The 27,031-nt window shown below is 41.7% G+C and overlaps 1 protein-coding gene across 4 annotated transcripts in view; it reads left to right on the plus strand.

The window, feature by feature from the left end:
• Positions 1 to 27,031, plus strand: part of rbms2 (RNA binding motif single stranded interacting protein 2) — an 85,518-nt gene that overhangs the window by 38,408 nt on the left and 20,079 nt on the right. For 3 of the 4 annotated variants that reach the window (XM_008103986.3, XM_008103987.3, XM_003216937.4), the window contains one exon: positions 18,710 to 18,900. In XM_008103986.3, coding sequence (XP_008102193.1) covers positions 18,710 to 18,900 — 191 coding nt within the window. Of the gene's footprint in view, positions 1 to 18,042; positions 18,194 to 18,709; positions 18,901 to 27,031 lie in introns of those variants that run through there. The other variant, XM_062970942.1, reaches the window with a different exon arrangement.

The raw sequence follows: 27,031 nt of genomic DNA on the forward strand, positions 1-27,031 counted from the left end.
TTCGTGTTGTCGAAGGCTTTCATGGCCGGGATCACAGGGTTGTTGTATGTCTTTCGGGCTGTGTGGCCATGTTCCAGAAGCATTCTCTCCTGACGTCAGGAGAGAATGCTTCTGGAACATGGCCACACAGCCCGAAAGACATACAACAACCCCACTTCCTTCTTCGGTTTGCCATCACTCCCTGGTGCAGGATCTGCCCTCTTGTTACCTTCCCTGCCTCTTAAAGCCCTAATACCTTGCCATCCCCTTTCTCTTCCAGTAAAATGTTCTGCATTGTTGTTAACTCCTTCAAGTTGATGTTGATTTCTGGCAACCCTGTGAATGAGAACCATATACCCTAAAGCAGTGGTTCCTAGCCTTTGGTCCTCCAGTAGTTTGGACTTTAACTCCCAGAAATCTCAGAAATGCCAGTTGTTAGGAATTGTGGGAGTCCAAAATACACTGGAGAAATGCCTCTCTCCCCCAAGCAGGTATACATACAGACTTATTTTGGTACTGTGCTTGTGTAAATATGTTATGTTTTCAGCAATTCACCATATCGGTACAGAGCAATAAAACTCTCAATAAAATGTTGACCATGGCAGACTATAACAACAAATTAAAATGTCCCTCTGGCACAGTGAACACCATTACTCTCTGGAAAGCTCTTGCAGTGTTTTGCAGCAGCAATTTCCAAACCGATGCAGTGACCTTCCTTGTGTCAAGCTTGTCAACTGCAAACAGGCTTACTTTCCAAGTGCCCAGGACTGAATTCCATCCAGTATTAAGGCCAGTCACTTTTCTTGCAGCTGCACTTGTGACTGTTGTGTAGTATGTGAGTGTTGTGGGCAACCTAATTGGCGATTCCTATGACATCACTTGCAATGAATGACATATTTCTCCCAGCGGTCTCTCCAGCCCCCTCCCCCTTTCATACCTGTGTCATTTTACGGAACTTTTTTTAGTGACACTCTAGTGAGCGAGTGCTCCTATAGCCCTGCAACGTCATAAAATTCACCATGGGTACAGTTCCGTTCTCTGCCAAGCAGTGTTTTTTCTTTCTGTCTGTCTTGTCTGGTTTTGCATGTGTCTGCTGACCATCTCCGGCACAGAAGAGGACATCCTGCAGAATGTTATCTCCTGCACAGCACTTCTTCCTCATATATAAAGCTGGATATGACTTCATAAATGATAGTGAAGTTACACCATAAGGCAGCACTATGGCTCATGTCTTATTTCAGCCAAGATTATTTTTGTTCCACAGCTGCAGTTGTTGCTAGAGAATTACCACTTGGCTTTCATTCTACGACCAAATTTATCTGAATCCATTTCGTACGTTAGACTGCGTGCTTTCTCACAGTGTGGGATATCTCAGATCCTCTCTCTTTCTACTTGGTTCAGAAAATGAGCAACCTCAGTCCTTGGGAAGCACATGGGTCAATAATCCTGCAGATTTCACAGCACTTCTAAGCAGGTCTAGGATCCAAACTGACTGGAAGACAAGCCTGGGAGATTCACAAAAACTGATCAGCTGTTAAATCAGCTTTATACCATCCTTGACCCTGTTTGTTGGATACCTGTTTGCCACAGTGGGACAGGCAGTAAGACTGAGGAGAAAATGGGAATGAGCTGTTTTTGCCCTTTTGCCAACTGGATTGTGGATGTTAAATTGTGTTCAGTTTCTGGATTGCAAGTTGGTGTTTTCCCAGAACTGTGTTTTTGCAAGCCATGGGGATAGAAACACCTTATAGTAACCTCTGTCTTCTGTTCTGGGACATTACTTCTCAATTGCCTGCATTCCTGTTTCAAATAACCCCCATAAATTCAACATTTAGATTGGAAGATTGGTAGCCTTCATTTTTAAAGAGAGGTTTCTCTGCTTTACAAGATGGTAGACTTGTAAACTTGTGTGGCCCACAATCCTGAAAAAAATAGAGCACAAAGAATAAGTGGTCAATAGCAATTTTGTAACTTCAAAGGTTTTTAAAACCAGCTTACAACTTTCACTTGTGTCAAGTGAGGGGCCTTTGTTCCTGACTTTGCTTTTTATTGGGAAAGTCAGAGGATTTCTTTGTTGCTGGTGAGATGTTGCTGTGATGTGGTAGAAATGTAATCGGCACAATCTGACGGCTGGCTGTGCAGATTGTCCTTGAACCTCCTATCTCCACTTCTTGAACAGGTAGACCTCTACAGAGAAAAAGTAGCAGAGTTGTATAAACATCAGGGCACACAAGAGGCGGAGCTGGACTGGCATCTGCAAGGATCTGACCTTCAAATGTTATCACCTGGCAAGCAAAACAAAACCACCAGCCATGTATTATAGCCCACCAAATATATGATCAAAGTCTAGTGTTTGTCTGAGAATGCAGAAAGGAAGGGAGAGGTTAGCAAAATGCAATTCTTGACTGCTGGGCTTCTGGCTTAGAGGTTTCTACTGGCAGATTCAGATTGGGGTTAGGTGGATGCAGCTGCTCATTGATACCTTGGGAGGAAGAAATTCATGTTACTGGAGCACTTGTTCGATTTCCAAGTGTCTTTACCATGGATGGAGATCATGTGGCTCTCCAGGTGCTTTCAATATGAACCCACTATCAGCCATAGCCAGTAGTGAAAGATAAGGGTAGTTGTAGCCCAGTAATATCTAGAAGACTCTGGGTCACATACCCCTGGAAACAACCAATCAATCAATCAATCTGTTTATACCCCCAAACACTATGTTATTTGACAGGAAAGGATGATCTTTGAAGAAAAGGATATGCCAACCTGTCCTAAACTCTAGACAATTCAGATTCCCGTTCCAGCCTGGTTGAGGCCTTCAACAGGAATGGTTTTTCGGGTGGGACTAGATTTACCTGTTGTTGTGCTGCCCTACATCATCCATCACTATTGCTTGTTTTCGGTTGGCATATGGGAGTTGCAGTCAAACAACATGTGGAAGATCTCAAGTCTCATTGCAAATGTCATCTTGTCCAATGTCACAGCAGCAGTTCCAGGGGTGGGAACCTCTGACTGTTCAGATGAACTACTCCATTCCTCCATCCCACTCACCTGTGCAGGGTTTACTTCAACAGTGCATTTCCCCCCACAAACAGCAGAGAGGTTTTATTTGGAATCAGCTGTTTGCAGGAGCCTCAGCCTTTGGGGAGCCAAACAGCAATGAGGCTTGAGGACAGCAACATTGAGGTTCTCAGATGTGCTAGTAATCAAGATTGAAAATATTTTCCAGTAGTGTATTTCAAAACCCAAGGAAGGTGGATTATGACCTGTATTGTAGATGCCCATAGTCACGTATGCCCACTCCATGTGCAACCTATAAAAGTACTTCCTGCAGGCTTTGCAAAATGTATATCAAAATGCATTTGTCACTATTTTAACTTTCAACAGGAGAGACATTAACGTGTTCAGTTCTGCCTGTTGGCCTTAATTGTGCCACCGGATGACCGCTTGCACTGTTTAGCCTAGCTTTGCAGATAATGTATCTTCTTGCAAAGCATTTACGCTTGGATTTACAAGTCTGTTCTTGCAGGGCTTACAAGTATTGTAGCTGCAAAATAGTTTAGAAAGAAAAGGTTGTATGATTAAACCAGCCAGAAGAAGAGGAAACAATACTAATAACATTCAAAAGTGATAGGGAGTACAAATTTATCCAAACATCTACTTATATTCTAGGGTTCAGCTAGAGTATTGGCAGGCGTTTTACATAACACTCAGCTTTCTGACTTGCTTAGACATGTTAAGAGATGGAACAATCACTTCCCACCATTCCTAACTCCAAACGTCCTTGAATAAGAATAAAATCCTGTTTAATCAGTGGTTCGCCAGAGGTTGTTGAGCTCAAACCCCCAGAATCCCCAACCACTGGCCATGCCGGCTGCAGGTTCAGAGTTTTGTAGCCCAACAACATATGGAGCCCAAAATCTGGACATTATGAAGGAATTTCAAGAAAATTGAGCAGGCAGCCCTTAGGAATTTACGGCGCAGAGAGGTCCAGCTGGCCAATTTTTGTGCCAAATGGATTATCAGCAGCTCTTGCAGGTGTCTCAACATCCCAAGACAGATCATACTGAATTGTTTGTCTTTATAATCTACAAAACGTAATTACAATTTGAATATTAGAATTCTGACAGTTTTAAACATTTTTAGCTAACTGCGCCAGCTTACATTATTTACTTTTTAATAATGTAGTACTTACTCATCTGACAGTTGCTTTCGGAATATACGTGTATGTTCCAGAACTACGAAAAGGGATTTTGTAAATAAATCTATATATATAAATGAGTAATGGTGTCCTCCCCTCCCACTAAACAACAAAAGTACAAGCCCCAGAACCTAGAAATTTGGCAGCATAATCCACCATCCTTGCCCCTAGGTTCCGACAACAAAAAGAAAAGAAAAACAAAGTCCTAATTAGGGGGAGAGGAATAATTGTTTTTAGCCAATTGCTGCCAGTTAGAAGGCTAAGCTCCGCCCACTTGGTCTCCTAGCAACCTACTCAGCCCGGGGGACAGGCAGAATTAGGCCTCGGGCCTCTTCCACACTGCTTATAAAATACAGATTATCTTATTTGAACTGGATTATATGGCAGTGTAGAGTCAAGGCCCTTCCACACAGCTATATAACCCATTTATAATCTTCTTCTTCTTTTTTTTTACTAATCTTATATTATCTGCTTTGAACTGGATTATCTTGAGTCCACACTGCCATATAATCCACTTCAGTGTGCATTTTATTCAGCTGTGTAGAAGGAACCTCATATAATCCAGTTCTAAGCATATAATATAAGATTATAAATATACAGTAGAGTCTCACTTATCCAACATAAACATCCAGGCAGAACATTGGATGACTTAATATGTTGGATAATAAGAAGGGATTCAGGAAAAGCCTATTAAACATCCCATTCCCTCACGACCCTATCTGCTGCCAAACTGCCATCCATGTCTATGCCAGGCATCCTCAGAGACTATGAGATCTGTTTGAAAACAGACAAGTGGAATGTTTATTTCTATCTCACCAATGATATCCAGGATGGAACAACTCTTATCTGTCTGAGGCGACTGTGAATGTTCCACTTCCCCACCTTGATTACCATTGAATGCCCTTGCACCTTCAAGGCCTGCCTACTTCCTGCTTTGGAGAGGAATCCTTTGTTGGGAGATGTTAGCTGGCCCTCAGTACATCGTGTCTGGAATTCCCTGATTGCTCAGTGCTGTTCTTTAGTTAACTGTCCTGATTTCACAGATTTTTTTTAACACTGGGAGCCACATTTTGTTCATTTCAGGCAGGCAGGAACCATCCAGGCTTTGAAGCTACAAAGCTATTCAGTGCCAGTTCCAACATTCACACTTGCCTAAAGCAGACAACAGTTCTTTCTTCCACCCTGGTCATTCCACAGATATATAAACCCCACTTCCTTTCGTTACAACACATTTCACAACCTCTGAGGATGCCTGCCATACACACAGGTAAAACATCAGGAGAGAATACATTTGGAACATGACCAGGCAGACCGCAGAACTCAGAGCAACCCAATACAAAAAGAAATAAAAATAATAAAATAAATACAAAAAAACAAATAAAAAACCAAAATAAAATAATACAATTTAAAAAACATAAATAAAAATAATATAATCAAATAATAAAATATAATACATACAAATAATAAAATAAAATAATAAAAACACAAATAATAATAAAAGAATAAAAAATAAAATAAATACAAATAATACAATAAAAATAATAAAAAACACTAAAAAATTGATACAATAAAATACTATAATAACAGAAAATAACTAAAAATAATACAAAAAATAATAAAATATAATAAATAAAAAACATAAGTTAGAATAAAATTAATTTAAAAATACAAATAACGTTAAATAAAAATTCCACAACAATTTTTAACCAATACACCACCACTTTGCCACAGCAACGCGTGGCTGGGCACAGCTAGTACATTATATATAAATTTTGCCTTGAGGAAGTATAGATTTCTAAGAGAGAAACATTGTACAAATGACATATTTTATTTCATAGGGAAATATTTCCGCCCATTTTTTAATGTCTTGTCATCAATAGTGGCAAAATCAAGTTCCCTTCGGGCAAAGTGAGGGTTGCTATAGGATCTAGAGGTCTGGAAGGCCATGAATTTGATAGTCAGCAAGATATTTTACAGGCCTTTATAGACAAAGTTGATCAAATGGAAATCCTTGCCTTTTAAAGCTATGCTAATGCGAAATAACAACTCTTGGAAAAATCTGAATTGGGACCTTTAAATTTTTTCCCCATGCATTTTTTCCAAAGCATCCCTTTCCTTGAAATGTCTACTCACTTCCATAAGGGTGCTTCTAACTGACAACAAATCCATAGCTTTTATTCTCTCTGATGTTTTTTTTTGGGGGGGGAGACTCAGCCCCCCCCCCCCCCCCCCCCCGAAATCAAAATCCTGGCTACGGGCCTGTCCAGTGGTGTGGGCTGTAGATATACTGTGATAATACGGTATGTCTCACTAAGAGCCACATCCACTGTTTTAACATGGTGAGATGTGTTCCACACTGGACATGCATATTCAGCAGCAGAGCAGCAAAGCACAAGGGCAGATGTCTTCACTGTGTCAGGTTGTGATCCCCAGATTATGCCAGTCAGCTTTCATGTGATATTATTTCTAGCGCCCACGTTTTGCTTGATAGTCGAGCCGTGCTTCTTTTAAGTCAGAGCACGGTCCAGGGTAACTCCCAAGTATTTTGGTGTGCTACAATGCTCCAGTGGGATTCCTTCCCAGGTAATCTTCAGAGCTCGAGATGGGATGGAAGGGTTAATCTCACATTTAGGTGAACTCTTTCCCAAAACAGGCTGCTCTTTGCAGACAGAGAATAAAAATGAGATCATATATCTCTCTTGTCACATAACATTAGCCTCTAGGCTGAGGGCAAAATAAGATATAGTGGTCTCTCAGCTTTGCAGTTGAACATGCCTACCAGCAAGTCCATGATGCCTCAGCTGTCAGTCTTGTCCCTGCCCTCCAGCTTCTGGTGGACTTTCCCATTCTGGACTCCCCCATCCGTCTGCTCCCGCTTCTGATGTCTCCATCTTCTTTTTGCCTGGACGCCTGAGCATAAGGAAGAGCTGTGGCTTGTCTTCTCTTCTAGGGGACATTGTGAAAAATGAGCCATTTGAGGTGTCTTACCACAAAGGTCCTCTCCCCTCTAGTCTCGTGGCTGCTGGCTGCTAGAAAGAAAAAGGCAATCTTGTCCCTGCCCTCCAGCTTCTGGTGGACTTTCCCATTCTAGACTCCCCCATCTGTCCATATAGTATCACTTGTTTGGCAGGCAGAGGACCAATGAGCAAACAAGAAGTGGGGTGTATTTTCCCCTCTTTTCACCCCTGTGAATATTGTGGCAAGCTCCTCCCAGCGCTCCAGACTGGAAGTATGTATATATGTATGTGTTGCACTAGTTGCAAAATGCAGCATTTCCATCCAGAGGCCCACTTCTGCAGGATGCCTTATTTTTCCTTGTCGGAGGAGGCCGTGGCAGCCGCAGTAGTGGCCTGACGAAAAGGGGACAGGTAGAGACTGCAAGAGTCGAAGAGAAAGAGGCAAGACAGCTGAGCAAGCATTTCAGTTGGTGGCCTGCATTTCTGTCAGTTCAGTTGTGAGGCTGGGATGAAGTTGTGTGTGCCATGCATCTGAGGAAACCTGCTGTTCCTTCTCTTGCATGATAATCCACTTGGGATCGAAAATAGAGTTGGCCTCATCAGGCGCCCATGAAGGGAGAATTCTGCAAGGAGGGGGACGATTATGTGGATTCTCATCCTTTTTTTGACCTTAGATAACAATGGAATTAAAGCATGACTCTCTCTCTCTCTCTCTCTCTCTCTCTCTCTCTCTCTCTCTCTCTCTCTCTATATATATATATATATATATATATATATATATATATATATATATGGAGCCCCGGTGGCAAAGTGCGTTAAAGCACTGAGCTGCAGACCAAAAGGTCCCAGGTTCCAGCCCCGGGAGCGGCGTGAGTGGCCACTGTTAGCTCCAGCTCCTGCCAACCTAGCAGTTCGAAAACATGCCAATGTGAGTAGATCAATAGGTACCTCTCCGGCGGGAAGGTAATGGCGCTCCATGCAGTCATGCCGGCCACATGACCTTGGAGGTGTCTACGGACAACACCGGCTCTTCAGCTTAGAAATGGAGATGAGCACCAACCCCCAGAGTCAGACATGACTGGACTTAACGTCAGGGGAAACCTTTACCTTTACACACACACACACACACACACAGTAGAGTCTCACTTGTCCAACATAAACGGGCCGGCAGAACATTGGATAAGCAAATATGTTGGATAATAAGGAGAGATTAAGAAAAAGCCTATTAAACATCAAAATACATTATGATTTTACAAATTAAGCACCAAAACATCATGTTATACAACAAATTTGACAGAAAAAGTAGTTCATTACACATTAATGCTATGTAGTAATGACTGTATTTATGAATTTAGCACCAAAATATCACAATGCATTGAAAACATTGACTACAAAAATGTGTTGGATAATCCAGAACGTTGGATAAGTGAGACTCTACTGTATATATACACACACACATATGTATACATACACACACACACATATTACAGCAATACGCATCCTGTGAAAGTTACCATATACAGTATCTTGTTTTAACATTAAATTTCTGTTGATTTTCCTTACCAACAGATTAAACCTAGCGAGTGGAGTGATGGTGGAATAGATTATCAGGAGAAAATGCAAATGTGTCTTTTAACTATTATGGCTACATTACACAGGTCTTTTGGGCCTTGAACATAAACTGTTCTGGAACCTGGCTTTAAGAGAAAGCTACAGGTCTAAATAAATACCACCAGCACATGGTGGAGACTATCCTGGAGATGTGGCTAGCCTAAATGGGGCTCCCCTTGGTTTTGACAGATCCACCTGGCTGAATAATGTAGAGTGCAGTCTCCTAGTAACTACTGGTGGTTCTTCCTTTCAAAATGGCTAACTCAGTAATTCTTAATCTGTGGGTCCCAAAATGTTTTGGCCTTCAACTCCCAAAAATCCTAACAGCTTGTAAACTGGCTGGGATTTCTGGGAGTTGTAGGCCAAAACTCCTGGGGACCCACAGGTTGGGGACCACTGGGGCTATCTGGATTAGCCAAGGAGGCTGAAGTAGTAATGGGGCAGGTTTATCTAAGTTGTCAGAGCCATTGCTCTACAATTGCCCTACAGATGTCTCAATCTAGAGCTAAACAGTTGGAAACTCAGGTACCAAAGTTGCATGTCTAAGTAATACTACTCACCTGAATTTCCAGTCTGGAGGTGAGAAGATGCATGTTGATGGATGGTGTAGGGAAGACACTATTCCCATGAGTCTTGCCAACAACACTTAGTTAGACTTTAATCCTCTAGTCATACTTTTAGATGGGCTTACAACAGTGGTTCTCAATAAGTGTTTTGGCCTACAACTGCAAGAAATTCCAGCCAGCTTACCAGCTGTTAGGATTTTGAGGAGTTATAGGCCAAAACATCTGAGGACCCACAGGTTGAGAACCACTGGTTTAGGGGGCTGTGGTCAGTGTATCTATTTTCTGTTCTGTTCTATTTTCAGATGTTGCTTGCTTATAAGCTGGAATCAGCTCAACCATATTCTTTTTTAAATTAAATGAAAACAGGAGGATAGGCATAGGAAGCACACACAAAGGTTAAACCGCAGTTGGTGTTTGGGTTAGGTCTCATATCAAAAGACATTGGGGAGCCTGCAGATAAATTTCACTCTGGTTTAGGGAATGAACATAAAATGACACCTTAGCATAGGTGGCCAAGAATCCAATTTGGCTTCATATCTGCAAACAATGGGGTTGCCCACAAAATGAATTAATCAGGCTACTTGTTACCTTTCTGAAATTATGAAAATAAAATGAAGCTGAGCAGTATATGGGAGCATTTGCAAATCCTGCTATAGGAGCACACTTTATTTTGTGAATATAAATTGGAAAATTACCCTCCCTCCCCTCCAAGGAGTCCATCTGCTGGGTTTCTCTGTTGACTGTTTGTGCTTTCTTCCTGGAAGAAGGTGAGCTTGCAACAGTAATTCATCCAAGGACGCAACAAGTAGCCTCTTCTATTGATGGGTAATTCTAAGTAGTAAATCAAGCATGGATTCAGAAGGCAGCGTCCTCTCTGGGTGGGCACTTTGTGCTCACATGAGGCTTGAAAGTATTGTGTTTATTTATTTTCTGTGGCAGGCTAACATGCCCGGTGCTCAGTTTGGGAATTACTGGTGCAAACAGCTTGTATTTGCCTGTCATCTCTGAGTGATTATCTTTGTGCATATTTGCTGAATGGGTCTTTGAATGTACTTGATGTGAAAATAGTCTTGCATTGGATCAGTTGCATTAGATGGAAACAGGCATATTTTGTATCAAGAAAACGGAAAGGACTCAATGGGCATGAGGTGATATGCCTATAAACACAGGTCCTGTGAGGGGTAGCAACTCTTTCATATTCCTTTCTGCAATCACCAAAACTTATTATTGCAATATTAGGTGCCAGAGAAAGATTTTTACTGTACTGCCTGTATCAGAGGTTGGACATCTTGATCTATTTCATGATCTATTTTGTTGATTTCTCCTAAGAACGTTGAGACTCATTACCTGGAGGCAAGTGCAAAATGATATGAGCCAGCAGGCATTTTGGTAAGAACTAAGGAACATATTGTGTGAGCATATGCTTTGCCTAGGAATTTGTAGTCCATACAGGACTATCTAAGCTCACAGGTTTTCCCACCAAAACCAGCTCCTGGTTTCTTTCCAAGCACTTGTTCTTTCAGGCAACCTAATTCCAAAGAAAAGGGTTTAAGATGTAGCTATTTTTAGATCACTAGAAGCCAGAAACTCTTGCTGATCTAGAGGTAGATTCTGACCTGTCTTCAACCCACCCTTGGCCTACTAAGCTATAATAATAGTCTTGGGAACAAGGGCTGATCATAGACTTGAGGTGATAGAGATCTCTGAAAAACCTGTGACCATTTCCAGAGGGTCTGGACCAAGCCGTAGTTAAAATTGAGTCCTTGAAATCTTAAATCATGGCTACAAATATTTGTGTTTCAATTTTATTAGGACACATCTGCAATTCTAAGATGCACCAGAGATGTTTACATGGAGAAAAAGGTGTGTCATAGAACTGAAGAAATACCTTAAATATTTCTGAAAGGGCCACATATAATTTGAAACTATGAGAAAGATGATCACTGTTGCTCCATATGCATAAATTGTATCCTTGCTTTGAGTCCAAGTTGACTGGATGTATATCTGAAATCTTGCAAGACAAAGAAGATTGATATTGTGAGAACCGCTGCACAGAAAGTTTTGGGCTTCTAGCATAAAAACTTCAGAAGGCATTTGTTGTGAAAGATGAACTAAACAACTAGTACATTTAATCTTTCTAGTAACATCCTGTTTCCCACAGGGACAAGTCAGGTGCTTCCAGAAGGTCTATAAGTTGGATATGAAGCAACTTTTCCTCTGGGTTGATGTGAGTTTTCCGGGCTGTAGGGCCATGTTCCAAAGCATTCTCTCCTGTCATTTCTCCCACATGCTTCTGGAGCATGGCCCTACAGCCCGGAAAACTCACAGCAACGCAGTGATTCTGGTCATGACAGCCTTCGACAACACATCTTTTCCTCTGTTGTTGCATCTCCACATGCACACACATTTACACAGAGCTGGTCTTGTTGTTGAAACAGAGTATTGCACTTACTTATCAAGGAATGCCTAACCCCCACTTTGAGACATCTAGAAGCTACGTACAAGGGGCTTGGAGCCTCTGTTTTCTTCCAGTGATGGAGGAGAACTCCACTGCATGAACCTGCACAGTTCTTTTCAGCAAGGGCTGCTTCATTTTCTTATGTATAACCACCATTAATTTTACAATTTCCAACACAGTATGTTAGTCTGTTGCAGCTCCTCTGCTACAGACATTAGATTTTTTAAAACATGCTTTGAGTTGTGCCATTTTGTGAACTTATTGAGAATTCAGTTTAGGCAGAAGATTAAGACTAGGTTAGGGTTTAACATTTCCAATGGGAACATCATTATTTACATAAACACAGCAGAAGACATTTCTATAATTTATAAATGGAGCCAAGGTCCTGATAACCAGAGCACATCTCTTCTGCTTTATAGCTTTATGATTCACTAAAAAACAGCATGGGGCTTGTTTTGTCCCTCCGTTTTACAATGGCTGAGTTAAAAAAAGGGATACCATTGTTAAAAATGAATAGAACTGTAAAGGCGTTTCTGTGGTCCCTTGTGTATGTGTGCATATGTGTGTGCATGTGTGTATACACACACACACACACACACATACACAAACTACTGCATGACTGAACTTTAGGGAGAATGTTTATAGCTGTGCAAGTGACAATGTCATAGAATGTCTACACTAGGGGTTCCCAAACTACAGCCCGCAGGCCACATGCAGCCCATCGAAACCATTTATCTGGCCCCTGTAGCTCCTGCCGAGGAAGGCGTGTGTGGCGCGAAGGAGAAGGAGAGAAAGGCGTACGCCTTTCCCACCTCCTCCCTCGCCCGGTACGCGCCTTCCAAAGTTTTGCTGGTTTATAACGGTATTTTAATTATTATTTAATTAATAATTATTAAGGAGTGCTTTGCTAGTGCTTTTGGTGCACAAAGGCAGAAGGGGATTGGACTAAATAGCCCAAGGGGTCTCTTCCAACCTTCTTTATTATTTTTATGATGGTGATGATGATGATGATGATTATTATTATTAACATTGAGGTTGTATTTGTTCCTGTTTTTTTTTTTTTTTACTTCAAAATAAGATATGTGCAATGTGCATAGGAATTTGTTCATAGTTTTAGAAAAAACCATGGTCGGGCCCTCCAACGGTCTGAGGGACCGTGAACTGGCCCCCTGTTTAAAAAGTTTGGGGACCTCTGGCCTAGACTGTGGGTCTAGTTCTGTATAGGTTCTGCAACAGAATGCGAATGTGCGTCTGAATACTGCAAAGGTATTATAGCATGAGCTTTTAGAAGTCATGGTTAACTAGATCAGATCTGTCTGGTAGGCAAGGGTGTACATAGTTTTTGTAATAAAAAATATGTTAGTCTTTATGATACCACAGGACTCTGCTTAAAGTCGCAGCAGTGTTATTTTGCTGTCGCTAACCTCACTGATTACAGCCAAAAAAAAGGAAGAACTTCCTGGCAGAGAGAGCTGCTCAATAGCAGAATAGCCTACCGTGAAAGGCAGACTCTCCATCATTGGAAGTGTTTATAAAGATTGCATGGCTGCTTCTCAGATTCCTTTAAGAGTAGATTCCTACATGCCAGGAGGTTAGACAAGATGGCATTCCCTTTCAACTCTGATTCTGTATTTACTCAAAAGTAAACCTGGAAGAGTACATTTAATGCCTTTTACTTCCCACCAAGGATACATAGGAAGCGTATCTTTGTAAACAATGGGAAATAAATTAATTTTTTCTAAGTTATCCATGACTTTTAATCTCATGAAAAAATGATTCTTTCCAGTAACCATTAGCCCTTGTTTTTTGAAGGCCTTTTGGTCACTGAATGATCATCCTGCTTAGGCTGTGTTCATATATGTACCCTGTTTCCCCTAAAATAAGACATCCTCAGAAAATAAGACCTAGTAGAGATTTTGCTGAATTGCTAAATATAAGGCCTCCCAGAAAGTCAAACCTAGCACCATTTGTGTTTGGAAGCATGCCCGCCGAACAGAAAAGCATGCAGGTTTGATAAATATACGTACCATAGATTGTTGTACATGGAAATAATAGTAGTAATAAGAAATTCTTGATAGGATTCACTGGTTATGCTGGTTTGTGATGACAACTACTGTGCAGTATATAATAAATGTTCATTTTTTTTGTTCAACAATAAATGTGAATTCTTCTTCATGGAAAAATAAGACATCCCCTGAAAATAAGACCTAGAGCATCTTTGGGAGCAAAAATTAATATAAGACACTGTCTTATTTTCGGGGAAACACAGTAATACAACATATCAGTGAGTTCCATTGAACTCAAAAGGACTTAGATGTATAGATTTCCACTATATATTGCACAAATTCTTGTATGACATTATCACATATGAGACTGAGACAACTGTCCATCCATAGGTTTCACAGGTGCCCACAGTCTCTAAGCATGTATATCTCCAAAACGTATCTCCAAAGTTCTTGGATGATGCTCCAAGATTGTAGAAAGATTTTGTTCTGTTAAAGAGAGATGCATTTTAACTGTGGCTGCATCTGATAAAATGGGCAATGTTTATAAAAGGTAATGCTGGTGTCAATTTATTGTCCTTTATGAATGCAGTGTTTAAAATGACAAAGTCTCCCCCCCCCCCCCATCCTTACAGTGTATGCTTAGAAATAATGAAGGTGTGAGTCAGTTTCCAACTCTGCCATGAGGTTGTAATACATATAAGTGAATTAAATGAGAATGCAATGGCATTATTTTTTGCAGAATGCAAACTCTTGCTGCCACTGGAGTTTCCTTTCAGTTGAACATTGCTTCTGAACTTTTGCTTGTTCTTACTTTGAAACCCCCTTACAGTCTCAGCCTTAGGCCCCTCTCAAGCTGTGAGCTGAGCCTGCTGAATAGCAGAGCAGTTTTGCAATACAAAATACTCCACCCAGCCGTGTCCCAGTGAGTAGGGCAGAGTCCATGATTTCAGCAGCCCTTTGCGAATGAATGATGGGAATGGAGTGTCCTGTGTACAGCCAAACATATGTGCCTCTTGTCTAGTCCCACACATGCCCTGGAGCAGAGAAGTCATTTTTAAATGCTCAACAATCCAGCGTTTGAGACTCTTTCCCCTCCTTCCGCAATCACAAGACCTTGCAAACTGCTCGAGGAATGAAGCAGTGTTCTGTGAATCATAGAAAGGGAGCCCTGGGAGTGGAGGATGTGGGCTTGGAAAGATAAATGGAAGGTTATAGGCTTTTTCTTCACCCAGGAAAAATGGTGGGAACGAGGGACAGGGCTTTCTCGGTGGTAGCTCCCCGGCTGTGGAACACCCTCCCCAAAGATATACGGCAAGCCCCAACCCTTTTGAGTTTTAGAAAAGCCTTAAAAACATGGCTATGTGCTCAGGCTTTTAACGAATAAAAGACAAAGACGACCCAGACTGATGTATGGATAAAGCACAAGGATATTGGATGAATGGATTTTAACCATATGTTTTATATTTTATACTGTATTTAACTATTTGTAATAGATTTTATATGCTGTTTGTTTTAATGATGTGTCGGCATTGAATTGTTGCCAATTGTACGCCGCCCTGAGTCCCTTCGGGTGAAAAGAGCGGGATAGAAATATTGGAAATAAAATAAAATAAATAAATAAAAATGGTGAAGCAGAAGGGACCAGCATGGTTAAGTTTGCCCATGTGGCCTCCTTCAACTGCAGCTTAACATTGAATTGCAGTCATGAGCAGAGAGAGAGATGATCATGCAATATCTCAATGTAGTGAAAAATGTCACCTGTTCATGTCTGGAGCTCAAGCCATTGTCAAAAACACAGCAACCTGTCCAGCCAGTTTTTTTCTGGCCTGTTGACAACTCTAAATACAGATTTGAATTATCTTTGTTCAAACCACCACCCCTTCATATGTGTCCTGAGATGTTTCATCTTATTTGAAGAGTTTGGAAAGTAAATAATTTTCCTCTCCACTATTTGAAGAGGTAGTTGGCCATTCATTCATTACAATATTTTAAAAGTAGCTAATGTTCTGCATACTAAAATACAGTGTTCCCTCACTACTTTGCGGTTCACTTTTCGCGGATTCGCTGTTTCGTGGTTTTTCAATAAACTCTAAAAGGCTATTATAAATCATAAAAAATTACAATTTACAGCCTAAGGAAGGGAGGAAGGAGAAACCAAAGGGAGAAAAAAGGAGCCCAAGCAGCAACGGGAGGAGAAGGAGGCGATTTATCAACACACGATTGGTTGATAAAGACCTAAAATAGTTTATAACTACTAAAATAATGTATAAATATTAAAATAAATATAGTGTCCCTACTTCGCAGATTTTCACTTATTGCGGGTGGTCCTGGAACCTAACCCCAGTGATAAGTGAGGGAGCACTGTACTTCAAAAATACTGTTTAGAAAACTTTGTGGTTATTGTGCTTCTTCAAGCAATTCTAAGGCAACCCTATCAAGGGTTTTTCTGAGGCTAATAATATGTGACTTGCCCAAGGTCAGCCAGTGGTTTTCAAGGCTGAGCAGGAATTTGAACTCTAGGACTCTTCCATGCAGCCATATAACCCAGAATATCAAGGCAGAAAATCCCACAATATCTACTTTGAAATAGGTTGTCTGAGTCCACACTGCCATATATTCATTATTAAAACTTGCACTCGTACCGTGGGAAGCCAGACTTGGCCACAGTGGTCCACTCTCGTTACACCCCGAATAGACTACTGCAACGGGCTCTACATGGGGTTGCCTTTGAAGACTATTCGGAAGCTCCAGCTGGTCTAACGGGCAGCAGCCAGATTGCTCACTGGAGCGGCGTACAGGGAACACACAACTCCTTTGTTACACCAGCTCCACTGGCTGCCAGTTTGCTACTGAGCACAATTCAAAGTGCTGGCTTTAGCCTATAAAACCCTACACGGTTCAGACCCAGTTTACCTGTCCAAATACATCTGCCCCTATGAGCCAATTCGGAGGTTAGGATAATCTGGGGAGGCCCTGCTCTTGGTCCCACCTGCTTCGCAAGCGTGACTGGCGGGGATGAGAGACAGGGCCTTCTCAGTGGTGGCCCCTTGGCTGTGGAACTCCCTCCCCAGTGACATCAGGTCAGCCGCCTCCCTTCTAGCTTTCAGAAGGAAAGTAAAAACTTGGCCCTGTTTTAGTGATTAGTACAGTGCAATAATAGACTTGGAATTATGGATACTTGACAACGGAATGGCCTTGGACTATGATTTTTGGATGATGTAATTTTAATATTGAATGTAATGTTTTAAATGTTTAATATGTATTTAAAATCAATGAAATTTAAAATTAAGTTTCTGCTTATATGTATTTTAAGGCATCTAATGGGTGCCATATTTAAGCCGCCTTAAGTCCCCTTCAAGGTAGAGAAAGGCAGAGTAGAAATAAGGTAAATAATAACAAATAAATAGATTTCAGTTCAAAGCAAAAATGTGGGATTGTATTCAGCTGTGTGGAAGGGGCCTTAATCTCCAAAGATGTAGTCCAGAGCTTAAACCACTATGCCACACTGGTTTTTAAAAACTTACAGAAGTAATTATAAAGCATGCTTATTAAACCAATGAAGTAACTTTGTTCCCAGCATTATTCCCATAGGGAATGGAACATCATTGCAACTTTACTAACCAAAACCCAAATGATTTTTTACTGGTATCTACCTTATTTATAAGTCATGATTTCCAAACTCTTCTCAAAAGGCTTAATTATGTATCTTTGGTCCATATGGTTACTGCTTTTGTGGATCTTTCCTCCTCTGTCTCAGAGCTGAAATTCCCAAGATAACCCAGCAAGAGGGAATGTACAGTCAAATTTACTTGTACTAACATAATTTTTGTTCCAATGACATGACAACTTTTTAAAACGGGGGTAGTATGGGAGCACTTTTCTTCCAAAGTGAATTGTAGAGAAGGTCACCCAAATGATCCAGGCAAAAGAGAAGGAGCAGTACTCAGTGCTAGAGACAATCCTTGCATCTTCCAAGATGTGCCTGTGATAAACTCAGGCAAAAATGTCTCCCATGGTAATCACCAAGACTAATGAGTGTACTAGTTGGGAAAGCTACTCTTCAGCCATGACAGGGTTTCTAATCGGACACTTAGAAATATTTCCTAGAAAAAAGGGTACCTGAGCATATGAGTAATGGGAATGCAGTCATTGTGCAAAGAACAGCACTGTCGAGAAGACCCTGAAATGAGAATGTTCTAACCAAATTTGCTTGTCGGCTATGCAATTATGACATCAAAGGAGCCTCAACCAATGATAGTGAGGATGTTTCCCCTTCCTTTGGATGCTCTCCTCTGACCGTGGCTGCATTGTGGAGCGGGCTTCGTTGCTTTCACGGATTAAAATTGACCAGAAGGGTGGAAGCTCTGATCATCCTGGATGAGGACACTTCCTTACTTCTCCCCATCGGGGGACTGAAGGCAACTGACTAGGCCGGGAAGGGGAGTAAAGAGGGTATTCTAGCTCTGGGCTGGGGAAATGTCCTGTACAAATGTCTTGTACAAATGTTAGTAAATTTGGCATGCCCTGAAGCAAAATTGGTGTAGGCCAACCTGATTTCACAAAGCAAAGGAGGAAGAAGAGAGGAAGTAGTGGGTGATTATGGCATTCCTGTCTCAAGAACCACTGAAGGTGGTATATCAGGGGACTTGCGCCAGAAGAAGACAAGGAACCCTAATCACCGGCTCTCCTTTCCTCAAGACATTTTCAACATCTATCTCACCATTGTAACTTGGTCCTTCACATAAGCCATATCTGGAGGACAGGGTCATAAGTTTAGGAGGAAAGGAAAGGAGATGCTGAGTGGATGTGATCTCACAGATCTCAATTTGCTTCTGCCCTGTGCTTGGAAGTCTTACTTACTTACTCTTTCCCATCTTAGATTCAGATCTTGACTCGCCTGCTGGCTCATTTAGTTGTATTTGTTTACCCTGCAGCCTTATGTCTCAGTGGCCCAGCAGATGGCACCCCCAAGTCCCAGTGGCAGCAGCAACAACAACAGCAACAGCAGCAGCAGCGGACCAGGCGGCGGAGGCGGCGGTGGGGACCAGCTGAGCAAAACAAACCTGTATATCCGGGGCCTGCACCCGGGTACCACAGACCAGGACCTTGTCAAGCTGTGTCAACCGTAAGTCTCTGGGACAAAGTGATATTGAAGTCAGATGTTGTGTTACAGGGAAAGTCAAGGGATTCAGAGCTAAGGAGGTAACACACATCTCCGTCCTCTGGCTGAAGTGAAAACCCTGGGCTTTTAAGGATGATACTTTCATGATCCCTTCTTATGAAGGGTGTAGCATCAAATAATGTAGTATCTACACATCCCAAAATCAATATAAACATAGACAATAAGATGTTTTCAGAATATATTCCTATGGTGAGGCCAAGACTCTTCTGAATTTGATCCACAACCTCATTGCACGGAGAAAATAAAGTATCCTAGCATGCTGACAGGATGCTTCCTCTATGGAGCCTGCTGGACGCCATCACATGATGTAAGGTAACTTCTGGCAGGGCTCCATAGAGTATACGTCCTGGCAGCATGCTAGGACGCTTCCCTAAGAACACGGGAGGATTTTCACATTCGATAGAAAAGAATGGGGGAAGCCAGACACTTCCCCCCATGGGAATAAGGTAAGGGATGCAGCGGGCAATGCAGGACATGGGACAACAGTTTCCCCCTGCTGCTCCACTGATTCAGACCTCAACGTAATGGGATCCCCAGTAGGGCAAGGTTGGGCAACTCGTGGCCTTCCTGGAGTTCTTACATTGGCAAACCCATGAACTTTAACCAGCATCGCAAATAGTAAAGGATAGTGTGGGTTATAGTCCAACAAATTCTCAAGGACAAGTCACCCATCTTTGGTGCTGGGCCTCATGAATTACCAGGGAGAGATTTTAGAAGAAACAAAAAGTAAATCGAGTTAGAAGACTGGATTTTTCAATCCACACATCAGCTAAGAGATATAGTCAAGTATGCAGCAGGACCTAAAGCTACAATCTGGGTTGATCAGCTTCTTTCAGACTGGAGAAATTTGGGGATGTTAAGTGTGCTGCTACTCATAGACTGCAACATTTTTATTTGCCTAGCCTACTTTCTCTTCCACTTCATTTTTTCTTCACCCTACAGTGTATCTGGGAGCATGTTTGACAGTGGATTTGTAGGGCTAGTCCTCAGCCTTTTGTCCCACTCAGGACAGTCCTTGGGGAGAAATCAAAGAGCCCAGAGATAGGCAGTTTCCTCCCAAATGTTTGCATCTTTCCAAGCAGCCTCCACCATTCTTAGTCTCCAGTGCCATGTATAGGGAGTTGACTTAACAGGACCTGATGACAGGTCTCCACTCCCAAGTTTTCCAGTTCACTCTCCCAAAATACAGAATGAAAGAAAGCACTTTCACTGGTAGGAGTGTGACTAAGCCTCCCCCCACCCCGCCCCCAACCCTGCTGACATTGCAAGGACTACTTGGGCTCTTATGCAGTTGAATTACCTGTCATCATTGCTCTCAGTTGTAGACCACCCCAATAAAAGCTATAACTATTCCAGTTGTCAATGCTTTGGGTTCCTTTGGCCCGTTTTGTGGGTCTCAACCATTCCATACATTTTTTTATCATGTCGGAAGCGACTTGAGAATATACTACAAGTTGTTTCTGGTGTCAGAGAATTGTCTGTCTACAGAGACGTTGCCCAGGGGATGCCCGGATGTGTTACCATCCTGCTGGGAGACTTCTCTCATGTCCTCGCAAGCTAGAACTGACAGATGGGAGCTCACCCCATCTTGCAGTCCAGCCGGCATAAGGGTTTAACCCATTGCGCCACCTCGGCTCTTACTCCATACTCAGTCTTGGTGTTTCTCTAGTCTTGAAGAGCAAGGAATTTACTTTTGACACTAATATTGTGAGTGATCCAGGTAGTTGATATGAACATGTGCCCTAAGTAGGAAGTACTTAGTACCATTTTGGAGAGATTAGTCTTTTAAGGGTCTATAAGTGTGCATGTACACACACACAGTTTGTTACTGCTATTTCCCAGAGCTCAGAGAAATTATTTTTGGACACCTCCCAGAACCCCCCAAGCATGGTGTCCAGAGTGGTTTCTTTTTCCAAGCTCTGGTATTTACCAAAGAGCACTTGTGCATTTTACGTGCCCTCGGTGCCAGAGTTTGTCCTATCCCATTTCCCTTGTCCTCGTAGGAAGGAGTCTGAGGCAGCCTGTAGTGCTTAAAGCTAGGAGGCCAGGGAGGGTGGGCAGGCAAGGGGCTGTTCCTCTCTCACCTCAGCTCACCCCAGCCTGGAATGCTGGATCCTTCCCCAAAGCCACACTTGACAAACGGGCCTGCTTCAAAACCAGGAATCTGCCGCTCTGAGTGTGAGGGAAGGGATCCTGGAGAAGAGTTGCAAGCTAAGAGGGGAAGGATGTGGGGAGGGGAAGGGAAGGGATCCAGAAGTTGAGTCCTGGCAGTTGCTGGCAGCTGGGAATGCTGGGTTGTGTTTCTGATTTTGCCTCTCTCTCTCTCTCTCTTCCTCCCTCCCTCTCTCCTTTTCTTCCTTCCTTCCTTCCTTCCTTCCTTCCTTCCTTCCTTCCTTCCTTCCTTCCTTCCTTCCTTCCTTCCTTCCTTCCTTTCTTTCTTTCTTTCTTTCTTTCTTTCTCACAGTTGTGCTCAGTGCCCCTAGGGTGTCTCAGTTCCCACATCTGCCGAGCAGGAATTCCCCCTCTCCCCCACCACCCCGCAAGCCAGAGTTCTTGCTGCACAGCCACAGTATTCAGTGCTGTGATTTGTCCCATTCTGAAACCCTGCAGCTGGACTCCCTTGAGCCTGGGAGGCTGGGAGGCGCCAGGACTTGGTTGTTCTTGGCGCCGGTCGGATTTCCTGGGCTTGTCCTTCCCCAAGCAGGAAATCCTGCTTGGAGTGAGCAGGAAGCACTGGAGGTGGGGTTGGAGGGTAGCTGGGATGGACTCTGAAGGGTTCAGCAGCTGGAGGGAGTGCAGGGGAAGGGGGGGGGTCAGGCTATTTTGAAACACCAAAATAAATTTCAGTAGTTTTATTCATCTTATTTGTAATCAACCAAACACATTCCTGTTACATTCAGTTGAAATTACTTTGGAATAAGCCTGAATGAAATTGAGCTTCACTCACCCTTGCTTCCTTGTTAAAATAGTGCTTGGAAGGAGTGTTTCTCTTGGGCAGAAAGGGCTAAGGAGTACGATATCATGGTGGACAGAACAGTTTGGTCTGACACGAGTACCTCATAAAAACATTATACTGTTCAAAGAATGAGGAGATGACTAATATCCATTTATGGCACTTCTAACATACAACCATTCTGAGATTTTAAATTTGTTATTCATTGCCGTCAAATTGATTTTGATTTATGGTGACCTAGAATCATAGAATCGTAGAGTTGGAAGAGACCTCATGGGCCATCCAGTCCAACCCCCCGCTAAGAAGCAGGAAAATCACATTCAAAGCACCCCCAACAGATGGCCATCCAGCCTCTGTTTAAAAGCCTCCAAAGAAGGAGCCTCCACTGTCTCTGATAAATGAGAGATCACCAGGTTTTGTGGATTCAGGGCCTTAGCTCCCTTGATGGAATGTACAAGGGTTATCCAGAAAGTAGGTTACGTTTTGGAATTAAAAATGAACAAAGTATATGAGAAAACATTTACCATATGCAGTTGAAAGCCACACCCAAGTATCACATCTCACGTAGTCGCCATTCAAATCTAGGCACTTACCATAGCGATGAAGAAGCTTTGCAACTCCTTCCCCACTAAATTCTGCCGCTTGCTTCCTCAACCACTTGTTTCCAACAATGGGGGCATGGCTGGCAACGCAGCATTTTGGCGATGCTGCGCAACTGTGGGAAGGGGTGACTGGCTGGTTGAGGAAGCAAGTGGCAGAATTGAGTGGGGAAGGAGTTGCAAAGCTCCTTCATCGCTATGGAAAGTGCCTAGATTTGAATGGCGACTACGTGAGATGTGGTATTTGGGTGTGGCTTTCAACTGTATATGGTAAATGTTTTCTCCTATACTTCGTTAATTTTTAATTCCAAAACGTAACCTACTTTCTGGATAACCCTCGTATCCATCTAGAATGTGGAATTTCTCTTTTCCTACCACCTTTTGCCTTAACAAACATTATTTTCTTTTCTAGTGTGAATCATGTCTTCTCCTGATATATCCAAAATATAACAATCTTGGTTGAGTTATCTTGGATTTTAAGGAGAGTTCAATCTTGAATTCCTCTAGGATCCATTTATCTTCCTTTCATGGAATCATAGAATCATAGAGTTGGAAGAGACCTCATGGGCCATCCCGTCGAACCCCCTGCCAAGAAGCAGGAAAATCGCATTTAAAGCACCCCCATCCAGCCTCTGCTTAAAGGCCTCCAAAGAAGGAGTTTCCAACACACTCCGGGGCAGAGAGTTCCATGTAACAACAACAACAACAACAACAACAACAACAACTTTATTTATACCCCACCACCATCTTCCATAGAGACTCGGAGTGGCTTACAAAATAACACACAAAGGTGTCATACAACACATAAAATGCAATACATAATATTTAAAATCCATAACATATTTACATAAAACCACACATATAAAATTGACAAAGCAAACTCAATTTTATCAGTAAAACATGGCTATAGCCATTGATTAAAAGAACCATACAAACAAATTATCATCCCAACTATATACCAATCAAGTGGTCATCAGTCTATCTAATTCCTTAAAAGTTATTGTCTTCCACTTCACATTAGGTTCTTCTTTAAATGATTGAATGACTCTATTACCCCTTCACCTCTTTCATCTAGTTCTTCAGTGTATTGTTACCATCAGTTTTTTTTATTGCCACTTGGCCATTTAATGTGTTCCCCTGCTGCTTGTAGAGCATGCCAGCCCTTACTTCAAGTTTCCCTTTGACTTCTTAGGCCTTATGGAAAAGGTCTTTTCTAAGTTTTTTTTTGTTATATTCTCTTTTTCTGCATTAATCATTATATAGTTCTCAAGTCTCTGAACAGTTGCATTCAGGGACCTGACTCTATTATTGTCATTGTTTACTCCTGTTTCTTGCTTATCCTTAACTGTCATTCATTGGGGCTTCTCTTTCTTTTTGGTGGCAGTTAAGTGTATTTCTGCAGTCCTCCTGGACAGTGTCCCTGACTTCAATTCAGAGTTCTTCTAGTTCCTAGGCAATTAGATTTAAGACAATTCTACTTTTTTACATTATAATTAAATTTTACACGCATGTTCTTTAGGTAGTATTTTGACATGATGGTTGGTTTAGTGTTTTTCTTTAACATAGAAGTTTGAGATTATTAATTGACGATCTGTGTTACAATCTACTCCTGGTCATGTTTTTGCTAAGAAATAAAGCAACTCCATCTTCCACTTCCAATTAAGAAAGTTATTTGATTTCAGGTGATGACTATCTATACAGAATATGCTTGTGATGAATAAATCATTGGCCTTGAAAAATTGAATTAGTCACTCTGCTGATTCATTTCTTGATCCTAGGCCAGTTTTTCCTGCAGTCTCTGATTCTGCATTGTTTCCTACTTTTGCATTCCACTCTCCTATGATTTCCTATTTCGTTGTGCAATCAATTTCTTACTGGACTCCAGTATAGAATCTTTCAATTTCTTCTTCTGTCTCTGTAATTGGAAAATAAACTTACTGATCTGATTCAGTCAGACTTTGCATTATATCCTTGGTCTGCTTTTGCTAAATCTCTCCTCATTACAAATGCCACCCCATTTCTGCTAGGATTATTTCTCCAATAAAACGTTATACAGTAGAGTCTCACTTATCCAACATAAACGGGCTGGCAGAATGTTGGATAAGCGAATATGTTGGATAATAAGGACAGATTAAGAAAAAGCCTATTAAACATCAAAATAGGTTATGATTTTACAAATCAAGAACCAAAACATTATGTTATACAACAAATTTGACAGAAAAAGTAGTTCATTACACATTAATGCTATGTAGTAATTACTGTATTTACGAATTTAGCACCAAAATATCACAATGCATTGAAAGCATTGACTACAAAAATGCGTTGGATAATCCAGAACATTGGATAAGTGAGTGTTGGATAAGCGAGACTCTACTTTATAATTATCTGACTCAAAATGACTTATTCCTGTCCAATTCAGCTTGCTCATCCCAAGTATTGCAATATTTATATGCTCCATTTCTTGTTTTACTATGTCTAACTTCCCCTGCTTCATGTTTCTCATACTCTGTGTTCCCATAATATGAGTTGCACAGTGTCGAATTTTCCTTTCACCTCTGGGCACATAAACAGTTGAAGGTCCTTTTGACTTGACTACAGTTGTCCTCCACTGTACCCCAGAAGCTTATTGAGTGGCATCTAACCTGGGAGTTTCATCTTATAGCACTATAAATCTTGTTTCATCTTGGATTGATTCATCGTAGAGTTTTCCTAGTAAAATAAATGGAAAAGGAGGCTTACTGTGCCACCTTCTGTGCAATCTAAAAAAGTATTCGCTATGTTGCCACTGACGTCCTTTGCCAGTCTTGGAGAAATTCTCTGTTCACACTGTTGTCACCCAGTAGCTGTTGTCTGACTGCTCAGCAAAACTACATTTGACATACATCAGCATACACTTTTGCCTCACAGAATATGCATCCTCACCATTGTGGAAAGATAGTGCCATTGGTAAAAAGATTTTAAATATAGTGCTATAAATGTACTTTACATATTTGTAGTCATCCTGTCCACCGACCCCCAAACATGTTCTATCATACATCCAAGTGGGAGCCGCGATGGCACAATGGGTTAAATCCTTGTGCTGGCAGAACTGCTGACCTGAAGGTTGGGTTGCTGACCTGAAGATTGCCGGTTCGAATCTGCGTGATGGGGTGAGCTCCCATCTGTCAGCTCTAGCTTGTGGGAACATGAGAGGAGCCTCCCAGCTAATACATCCGGGTGTCCCCTGGACAACATCTCTGTAGATGGCCAGTTCTCTCATGCCAGAAGTGACTTGCAGTATGCTCTCAAGTCGCTTCTGACATGATTAAAAAAAAATCAATCCAAGCTGTATATTGTGGCTATATTTTGCAAAATCTGGGGAGAAATTAGAAAACTAGCAGGAGTCTCTGAGACAAATTCTGAATTTTTATTAAGCACATTATATTAGTATATATTAATTATCCTGCTTAATTTATTCTGCATCTGTCCACCACAATAGATGAATAAGATGGGGGAGAAGAGCGGTATATAAATTAAATAAATAAACAAACAAAGAAATAAACATTGAGATCCTGTCTTCCGCCAAGCATGTCTCTGACTTCTGATGTCTCTCTAAGTACTCTTTGCTGTTTTAAAAAAAAAATTCTATAGTTACAAGGATGAGGGGCGTGGGTTTCCCTCCCTGCTCTTCCTCCTTCCTATCAAACGTATGGCTTTTTGAATTTGTCTCCTAAAATTAAGTTCTGCCTTTGAACAATATGATCACAGATTTTCAGTCCAGAGAATTTGGCTGTGACTGCTGAATTGTGCCTGCCTATGCTATATCTTGCCATAGAACTCATCAATCTGTGTCAAGGCTTGTGCCCTCCAGTGAGCCAGTTTGCTAGTGAATCATTTTCATGTTGGATCCTATCCATGTTTGAAGGGGAGCTTTATGTGTGCAAACACACAGAGACACTCATCGCCTTATGCTGCTATAGGGCCTATAAATCCCTGGCATGTGTTAAGCACATATGTACCCATTTCAGCTGTAATAGACATTTACTGGGAGACACATGTGAAACCAGCAAGTATTTTTTGGTACATGAAACAGAGGCTGACTTGTAGTCGAGGTTCTGCCTTGGAGTGAGGGGTTGATTTCTCTCCCATTACTTGGCAAGACTTTTGTGCTTTCAACTACTGCATAGTAGTTGGGATGTTACCTGGTGAAACTATTCCCAGAACAAAAATGTGATAATGGAAAAGTGTCATCAGAGGGATTTCTTTATATTCTTCCAGATTCTGGAACAGGGTAGGCATTGTTGTAGTTGTAGTTGTTGTGGAACAGGGTAGGCATTGTTGTTGTTGCTTCTTCTGCTGCTGCTGTGTGCCTTCAAATAGTTTCTCACTTATGATGACCCTCATCATGGGATTTTCTCAGCAAGATAGAATCACAGATAGATTGCCTTTGCCTTCCTATGAGGCCGAGACCTGTCCAAGGTCACCCAATGGGTTCCCATGACTGAGCAAGGGTTTGAACTCTGATCTCAGAGCCTTCGTCCAA

Source organism: Anolis carolinensis, chromosome 2, assembly GCF_035594765.1.
Source record: "Anolis carolinensis isolate JA03-04 chromosome 2, rAnoCar3.1.pri, whole genome shotgun sequence".
Taxonomy (NCBI): Eukaryota; Metazoa; Chordata; class Lepidosauria; order Squamata; family Dactyloidae; genus Anolis; species Anolis carolinensis.